The 9,697-nt window shown below is 38.2% G+C and overlaps 1 protein-coding gene across 3 annotated transcripts in view; it reads right to left on the bottom strand.

Annotated features, from left to right (window-relative positions):
- Window positions 1-3,846: 3,846 nt before the first annotated feature.
- Window positions 3,847-9,697, bottom strand: part of BAIAP2L1 (BAR/IMD domain containing adaptor protein 2 like 1) — a 69,154-nt gene continuing 63,303 nt past the window's right edge. The window contains exons 12-13 of one of the 3 annotated variants that reach the window (XM_073362130.1): window positions 5,522-5,562; window positions 3,847-4,422 (exon numbers count right to left, since the gene is read on the bottom strand). In XM_073362130.1, coding sequence (XP_073218231.1) covers window positions 4,347-4,422; window positions 5,522-5,562 — 117 coding nt within the window. In that variant the 3' untranslated portion in view covers window positions 3,847-4,346. The remainder of the gene's footprint in view (window positions 4,423-5,521; window positions 5,563-9,697) is intronic. The other 2 variants (XM_073362129.1, XM_073362131.1) reach the window with 2 other exon arrangements.

Genomic DNA, 9,697 nt, shown 5'->3' with positions numbered 1-9,697 from the left:
AGAAATGGGGGAAGAATTACAACTATAAAAAAATAAACACATTAAGAATCTCTAATAGAGGTACTTATACAATGAGGTCTCATGTAGAATAATGGGCTAAAATTAAACATCCCTCAACAGTTTGACAGAATAGACAGACCTCTTTCAGGCGCAGGTAGAGGACACAGCAACTCTGGACGCTAAGCTAGTGGGCTCTCTCAGCCCAGCAAAGAACTAAGACTACACCAAAATCTTCTAGACCCTTGTCTCAGGGCACAAATTTATTTGAACACAACTCAAAGTAATGTACAACAAAGCTACTTCTCTGACCAAACCGGCTGCAGGGTCTCTGGGGCTTTCCCCTTGCACCTCTCTGCCACGGAAAAAGGAGGATTCGCCCTTTGCTTTAAACCTCTGCTGAATCATGTGACAGGCAGGCACACCATAACCCTTTCCTGGTTGTTTCTTCCTGTCAGACACTGAACACCAGAGTTCACAATACTCTTGAAAGTAACTACAGAAAAATCTCGCATTAGTGGGAAAGGAGTTAATGGACCAGATATTAATAGAAGTCTTCTACAGTGATGTATTTTCCAAGGCAGCGGTGCTAATGTCTGAGTGTACTTCATCAAGCTGACTATATATGATAGAGCAACTAAAGCTACCCCTATTGTGTTGCTACTTGATAAATATGTAAGCTCTTTTAAAAAGTGGCTAATCAGTATTGTATTTTATTTGGTGTCTGAAATCAGTAAGCTCTGCAGGAGGCACATTCTCTTGCTTATTAACATACTGTCATTGTTCAGGCCCATGAAATATACTGTTGCATCCATAACTTTTTAAGACCACCAATTGAGTATTAAAACAGATCAGTGAAGATTACTTCCATTAAATTGGTTTCAGAGGAACAGCCGTGTTAGTCTGTATTCGCAAAAAGAAAAGGAGTACTTGTGGCACCTTAGAGACTAACCAATTTATTTGAGCATGAGCTTTCGTGAGCTACAGCTCACTTCATCAGATGTTTACCGTGGAAACTGCAGCAGACTTTATATACACACAGAAATCATGAAACAATACCTCCTCCCACCCCACTGTCCTGCTGGTAATAGCTTATCTAAAGTGATCAACAGGTGGGCCATTTCCAGCACAAATCCAGGTTTTCTCACCCTCCACCCCCCCCCCACAAATTCACTCTCCATTAAATTGTTTGGTTTTTTTCCTTTTCTTATATAATTTAACCATTTCTGAGAAACTGACTCTGGGAATAGACATGTTCACTATTTACAAAACTATACTTTATAAAAAGTACTCTGTACTCCAGGAATTCCAAAGTGTTTCATAATAACTAGATTCTGGTGGCAGTGATTATGCAAGCTCAAACAGTGTGTTTAATGCTAGCAGAGATGGCCTTTGCCAATACTCAGAGGCAGAGTGGGAGCATTGGTCAGGACATCCACGTTAGTCCCTTCTTTTTGAAAAATTACAGAAGCTATAACTACCCATTCACAGCCACCAGAGATGACGCAGGGCCATCTTTGTACAAAAATACATTCCGTGTTTGGCAAGAGCTTGATTCTTGCCTTCTAGATCACCTAGCAACCTTCTAGGTCACAGGTGAGTGTCACAGATAAAAGGATAAGGCTGCTTATTAACAAAGCTTTAAAAGGTTCATGTGGGCCAATGGTTTTTCAAGTGTGATGACATAAGTGGATTACCATATGGTTAGGAAGTCAGACTCTATGGTCTAATATTGCAGAATTTGGTGCAGTACAGCATCTTTAGATCTGCTGAAATATTTGCCAGTTGGCTACTATCCAACACAGTAAGTAACCTGAACAGACTGACCACTGATCCAGTTCAGTATGGCAGTTTGTGTTCTTCGTTTTACCTTTCTGCCTGTTCCCCTCGGACTTTTCAAATGATCATTACCTATTTGTTTCATAGTTAGATGGCTTTTTATACAAATCTCTTTCCAGATCACTGTACCTGACCTTTCCAAAGTAGAGCTGCCATAAATATAAAGGGAAAGGTAACCACCTTTCTGTATACAGTGCTATAAAATCCTTCCTGGCCAGAGGCAACATCCTGTTACCTGTAAAGGGTTAAGAAGCTCAGCTAACCTGCCTGGCACCTGACCCAAAGGATCAATAAGGGAACAAGATACTTTCAAAACTTGGGGGGAAGAGGGAAGGCTTTTGTTTGTGCTCTTTGTTTACGTGTTTGCTCTCTCTGGGACTGAGAGAGGCAAGAGAGAAATCCATCTTCTCCAACCCATCCTAATCCAAGTCTCCAATATTGCAACCAGTAGAGGTAAGCCAGGCAAGGTGGATTAGTTTATCTTTTATTTTATGTGAATCTTCCCCGTGTTAAGAGGGAGGTTTATTCCTGTTTTCTGTAACTTTAAGGTTTTGCCCAGAGGGGGATCCTCTGTGTTTTGAATCTGAATACCCTGTAAAGTATTTTCCATCCTGATTTTACAGAGGTGATTCTTCTACCTTTTCTTTAATTACAGTTCTTCTAAAAACCTGATTGATTTTTCATTGTTCTTAAGATCCAAGGGTTTGGGTCTGTGTTCACCTGTACAAATTGGTGAGGATTATTATCAAGCCTTCTCCAGGAAAGGGGGTGTAGGGCTTGGGGGGCTATTTTGGGGAAAGACATCTCCAAGTGGTCTCTGTCCCTGTTCTTTGTTTAAAACGCTTGGTGGTGGCAGTATACTGTTCAAGGACAAGGCAAAGTTTGTACCTTGGGGAAGTTTTTAACCTAAGATGGTAAGAATAAGCTTAGGGGGTCTTTCATGCTAGTCCCCACATCTGTACCCTAGAGTTCAGAGTGGGGAGGGAACCTTGATGAGTCAATATCCATGAGTACAAATTCAAAATCTTACATTTCTATAGGGCTTTTAATGCTTAAGGATTGCAAAGCACTTTACAAACTAGATACAAGAATACTTTACTTAACTCTGAAATTTTGGCTATTTACAGCATACAGAAACAATATATACCAATTTCTCCAAGGGAGTGACTAAACATGGTAGCCAAGTGATACAACAAGACTAACATAGGAACACAAAGCAAAATGTAATAAGTTTGAATTGGACCAGTACTCTCATGCAGATTTCCCTACTCTTGCAAAACGTACAATGGGATTTTAAGGACCAAAAATAGTCAAATCTGTTTTACTTATCTGGGAAATGGCACCTTGACAGTATGGTGCTGCTTAGAACTGTGGTGGATCACTGGGTCAACAGAGTTAGAGTGAAACAAACCACGCAGTAGGTGGCTACTGACTTTTCAGCACTAGGGTTTTTCCTTGGTCATTATTTACCAGAAATGAGAAGGCCCGACTCTGCCTCTTTTAGGAGATTAGACTTTGGAGCAGTAGGGTGAAAGGCACAGATGAGGATTTAAGGGTTCAAAGTATCAATATCACCATGATTAAAACTCAGTTTTCTGTGGTCAGACCACCAAGCCTGTAACATTATTAAATATAGCCATATAATAATACCCCTTTAAATACAATGTTCAGAACAATCCTGCAGTTGCAGGGGAATGGACAAGATAACTAAATTTCTTCCATTTTGAATTTCTGTGACTTGAAGGTGTACTGTCTATTTAGGTGTAGGCAACAAAATGTTTACTTATATTACTAGGATAGTACCATACTGCAAATGGGTGTGTTTTTCACACTTTAAATAGTTATTTCATGAGAACAATAATACTCCTTTTTCAGAGTAGAACATTACTGAACTAAAAGTCAGACTTTGTATAATTTTAGTAGCTTTATACTGATACTTCAGATAAATAATTTGCATTTTAACATCAAGCAAAGCATACTACATTTGTCTAAGCTCTTAGAGGATAAATATTTATTTATAACCTAAGGCATCTATCTTAAACAAAACAATGGAATACATAATCATTTTATACAGTCAAACTTATACTCTTATTATTAAGGCAACAGTTGCATTGTTCCTTTTATTAAAAAAATGCAGTTTTTTCTTTTATATATCTACTAAATCATATATGCAGACTTAAACACAAACTTATCTGTGGTATTTTCCATATAACAGAGCATTTTGATAAAATATTAAGTATGCAGGTAATTACAGTATTCAAACTTCCCCCAGACTTTCACAACTTTCTTCCTAAAAAAGGCATGTAGTGTAAAATCAAGCCAAAGTTCTCAAACATTTTAACCCAGAGCAATTATCTCATTGAGAATGCAGATGGATTGTTTTAAAATCAGAAATCCACTTCAATATTCTCCTAATGTACACTAGTTACATTTAAATAAACAGCCTTTGTAAATCATATTGCTAAACATAGTGTTTACAGGGAGTAAAAATATTTTCATGAATGATATATTCATCGAATTATTGGTGCTGATCTGTCATTTGTTACTGTTGGTCGGAGTTTCACAGTGGTAAAAGGATTTTCTCCGCTGTGAAAAGAAATATGAAATTACTACAGGTGTGAGGGCAAGACAAGGTGTATGGGTAGCATGACTAAAAAGTAACTCTCATAAGCTACCATTCAGTAAAACACTTAAGTATGTACTTGTGCTTATGTGTTTTACTGAATAGGGATGGATTTAAGTATATGCTTGAGTACTTGGTTGAATGGAGGCTATCGTATGCATGCACTTGTTTCAGGGAGTTATTTGGATTTTTTTCCCCAAGGTTGAATTTTTTAGAAAACACACTAGGAATTAAATGCTGCAGTAAAATGGTATTGTGCAACAATTTAAGACTAAAATTTACATTTCCTTCTCTGCACTGACCCTTACGTGAAGAATGAAATGAGTGTTTCAACTCCAAGACACTTTACAATTATTTTTAACTTAACTAGAATGAAAAATATTTTTATGGGTTCAATTTGAGGACTCTTAACAGAGCAAACTCTTTTTCATCTGTGTAGCCCAAGAAGCTTTCACTTTCTGTATTTGGGACTTTCTTAAAACTGGTTGAAGCAGGAGTGATGTTCTCATTGCTTTTTCTTTCCAATCTTTTGTTTCCTCTGTTTAACCCCAAACTAGGAGCTTGACCCTGCTACCTTTCATGTAAGGGGAAAAATCCCCTTGGCTTCACTGGGGCTAATTCCCCACAGAAGGACCAATCCCCTGTGCCGGGGGAGGGGGGGTAATATGGCTACACTGCAAAGGTTCTCAGGGTATGTCTACACTACCATTAAAAACCTGTGGCTGGCCTGTGCCAGCTGATGCAGGCTTGTGCTAAGGTGCTGTTTAATTGCAGTGCAGATGTTCAGACTTGTGCTGGAGCCCGGGCTCGAGGACCCTGTTATGTTGGAGGACCCCACAATGTTTTTAATTGCAGTGTAGACTTGCCCTCAGAAGGGATCATCAGCCTGCTCCTAAGTGAAAGCCTGATTTGTAATGTGTGCCATGCTATTTTACTGCTGCCCAGTAGGGGAAACTGCAAAATGGACATCTATTTTCCTTTTAAGATAACGACCAACTATTACTGCATTAGCCTGTTATTTTAACATTTGTTTTATTAAATTATAAGCTGAACAAAACATACCTTAGGAAAGGTGGTTTTATAATGCCATTTATAACCGGTTTCTGCAAAGGAAAAGAGAGGCTATTATCAGTGTTATACAATTTACCACATCAATTCTGAAAATTGTTTAGAAAGATATGCTATCTGCTTGCAGTTGTTTGATAGTCAAGAATAATTTTATATTTAAACAAATTAAGTATTCCCAACATTCACCATTCCACATTATCTGGCTGCACAATGAAATACTCAGTTAACAGGAAGGGACAATAGCAGTTCAAATGCAGAGGGGTACGGAGAAGAAAAAACAGTAAGACCAATGCTTGAATATCAAACTTAGAACATTAAATAAAAAAGTCAAATACATGATGGAGACCCGCAGAGATCTTCACCCTATTACCCTTCTATTGTTTTCAAATGTAAGGTCTGCACGGGTTACCTGCATATTATAGATCAAATCAGGAGTTATAAAAACACATTGGAACAAAAACAATTAATCAAGTAAAAGAAGATTCTAAAATAGGTTGGGAGAAATCTACTGATCTGACAGGTTAAGAATCCCAAGATGCTATATCTATCTATCGCAGCATATTACAATTCATTCCTCTAAATTTATGAGCCTCATTACTTGCAGCAGTCATTAACATAACACACAATTTGTAAAATGCTAGTGATTTCAATAAGACACCAATGCATGACTGGCTGGTCTGGACCTGCTCAGTTGTAAGAATACAAATGCATATTTTAAATGTTATTTCTATAAACAGGATGTAATCGATATATCTGCTTGATACATTGTGAAATCATGTAAAACATAAAGACATCACCCAATTTAACTGCAGGTTTGAAATTAAAAACAGTAGGGCACCAATTCTGATCTGTTTTATAGTGGTTGCACGCTAGTCTATCTGCATTTACTTCAGTGTAGCTACTGCAGAGTTACAATGGATTGAGTTCAAAATCAGACCCTTCCATTACACTTTTGCACTGAAAAAAATATAATTTTTACATGGATCTGTGCTTTCTCTACTATCTGTAGTAGTGTGAGACAATAAAAAGGAATAGCCATATCTTTACCATTTCATTACTATTCGTGGTCACATTTAAATATGAGACAAAAATATTACTGTATGGCTAAAATTATCTGGTACTGTACATTACTTTTCCTCCTGAAATCCATATTCAGTTGTGAAGTTCAGATAATTACCCAAAAGATGGCAGTGTTGCACTGCCATAATGTTACTACAATAGTCAGTTTTACAGCTGAGATAAGGAAAGCTATCATAGCGGTGACATTTCAGACACAAATCTGCAATGTTTTCTTGAGGCCATTAAACTTGTTCCCCTTTATACTGCCTATTAGGGAGAAAAATTATACTAAATCAACTGTATAAGTCAATGCATAAATCAGTTCAATAAATTTATACTGTAGAATAAACAATCATGTTGCTTGTAACAGTTGTCAACAGAAGAACGAAAGCAGTTCAAAGATGATGAAAAATTGCCATTACTAATATGAAAAATTACTGTTTTATATTTGAATATACACACACACTTGAATAAAATTATAGGAATACAGGATTGTCAACCAGTCCTCATTTGGTTTACACTAAGCATTTCCTTTGCATGGCTATTCTAGGTGTTTAATTTTTTAAGTATACAACAGTTAGAAAGAAAATTGGTTTGGTAAACAAGGGTCTATAAAACCTTAAACAGTTGTATCAACATAGTTAAATCTAGATGTATGGATTCTGATTTCACCAGTATGGGTGAAAAGGTATTTAGGGATCCATACTCATTTAGGCCCCAATTCAGCAAGGTACTTAGGCATATAACTAACTTTCTGTGCATGAGCAGTCCCATTGAAGTCAATGCGATTGCTCACACCCTTGAAGTGTTTAAATACCTTGGTGTATCATAGCCTGAATCATGGGTTGCTTGTTATGAAACAAACACGCCATGCCTCCCCTCCCATCAAAATGAAGTATTTTTAAAACCTGAACTGCTATACTAATCCTTTTAAATGTAATCGTTCTGTAAGGAATCTTTCTGCCCCATGAAGTGAAATATCAGAGGGGTAGCTGTGTTAGTCTGCATCCACAAAAACAATGAGAAGTCTGGTGGCACCTTAAAGACTAACAGATTTATTTGGGCATAAGCTTTCGTGGGTAAAAAACCCACTTCTTCAGATGCATGCAGTGAAAATTACAGATGCAGGCATAAATATACTGACACATGAAGAGAAGGGAGTTACCTTACAACTGGAGAACCAGTGCTGACAAGGCCAATTCAGTCAGGGTGGATGTGGTCCATTCCCAATAACTGAATAGGAGGTGTCAATACCAAGAGAGGGAAAATTGCTTTTGTAGTTTTGTAGTGTAGTTTTACTCACTCACTTAGCCACTCCCAGTCCCTATTCAAGCCCAAATTAATGGTCTTAAATTTGCAAATGAATTGTAGCTCTGCAGTTTCTCTTTGAAGTCTGTTTTTGAATTTTGTTTTGGTTGAAGTATGGCTACTTTTAAATCTGTTATAGAATGTCAAGGGAGATGGAAGTGTTCTCCTACTGGCTTTTGTATGTTACCATTCCTGATGTCTGATTTGTGTCCATTTATTTTTTTACATAGAGACTGTCCGTTTTGGACAATATACATGGCAGAGGGGCATTGCTGGCACATGATGGCATATATCACATTAGTAGATGTTCGGTGAATGAGCCCCTGATGGTGTGGCTTGTGGTTGGGTCCTCTGATGGTGTCACTAGAGTAGATTTGGAGACAGAGTAGGCAACAGGTTTGTTACAGGGATTGGTTCTTGGGTTAGTGTTTCTGTGGTGTGGTGTGTAGTTGCTGGTGAGTAGTTGCTTCAGGTTGGGGGGCTGTCTGTAAGCGAGCACTGGCTTGCCTCCCAAGGTCTGTGAGAGTTTTCATGAAGTGAAAGTAACTTTCATTGCCTCAGCTTTCAACCAAGAACACAGAAGCAAAACCCCAATACTTAAGCCACTAAGCTATCCACTCTTTGTAAGTCAAAATACTTCAATGAGTTAAACTGTGCTTCAGTATAAATTGCATACCGTTGTATATTGTTCCATTTGAACACTAACTGAATATTGCGGAACATTCTAGATCAGCCTGGTGTTACATGGAGCCAGTTTCTATGGCTTCACAGGGAAAGGGGTTTAAAAAAAAAAACTGCCACAGAAGTGGGAGGGACAGGCAGTAAGTGCTCTCCTTTTCCCTGAATATGTGCAAGCTCCTCAGTGTGAGCTCCACTTGGTCTGAGGTTTTGTGGGTTCTTTTAAGGGAAGGAGTTGGAGTAGGCAAGGGGTATAGAGCAGGCATGACTCTCCACAGCTGGCTTCCCTTCTAATGTAAGTGGCGGTGATTTCTCTCTACAACTCTATCCCTTCTGGAGTAGAAAAGGTTGGGGACAGCAAGTGGGCATTGCAGAAATGTTGCTGCCAGGCCTTAGGGGCACCCCAGACAGAAGTGATGAAGATCACATCCTCAGGAACTGTGGAACTCACTTTTCCCTATGTACATTTAGTATCTACAGAGCTTGCTTGTAGTGCCCCTCTCTCCTTTCTAAGAGGCTATAAACCCATCTTTTCCTCTGAGGGGAGCATGCAGCTCTAACTACCCAAGGGGAACATACCAGAATTTTACAGGTGATTTTGCTCTTCCTCTGGGTTTTTCCATGCAATGACAGCACAGGGGACACTATCGTTATGTTTAGTGATTTTTTAAAAAAAATCACCTAAAATGAATGGTCTCTAAAAGTCACCAGAGGTAAATTAACCATATGAAAAACTACACAGCACAATGCTGCTGAGACAACTTTACTGATGCAATAATTTAACAGAACTACAGTAAGTCACCTCCTTCCCTGTCATGGCAAAGAACTCACTGTACAGCTTGCTTAGCAACTTCCCCTGGGCTAATAAATCTTTTAAACTATTGCAAACGTGATTATCGTCAAAGGACACGTTGATCTAGTAGGACTCACCAGTTAGCCACAGAATAAATGAACCAATATATAATTCTGACATTATATAATTGTTAAAGCTCATTTATTCTTTATCCAAAAATGAAAACTGCAAATGTTTCATAATGTCAATGCTTTGTTCACATCATCATTTTGGAAGTTCCTAGATACTTTGTCAAATCTTTTTTCAAAACTTTCCCAGTATTTTTTTTAACA

The sequence above is a fragment of the Lepidochelys kempii genome, chromosome 10, assembly GCF_965140265.1.
Source record: "Lepidochelys kempii isolate rLepKem1 chromosome 10, rLepKem1.hap2, whole genome shotgun sequence".
In the NCBI taxonomy this organism is placed as follows: domain Eukaryota; kingdom Metazoa; phylum Chordata; order Testudines; family Cheloniidae; genus Lepidochelys; species Lepidochelys kempii.
The sequence above is the reverse complement of the archived record's forward strand: the minus strand, read 5'-3'. Positions and strand labels throughout refer to the sequence as shown.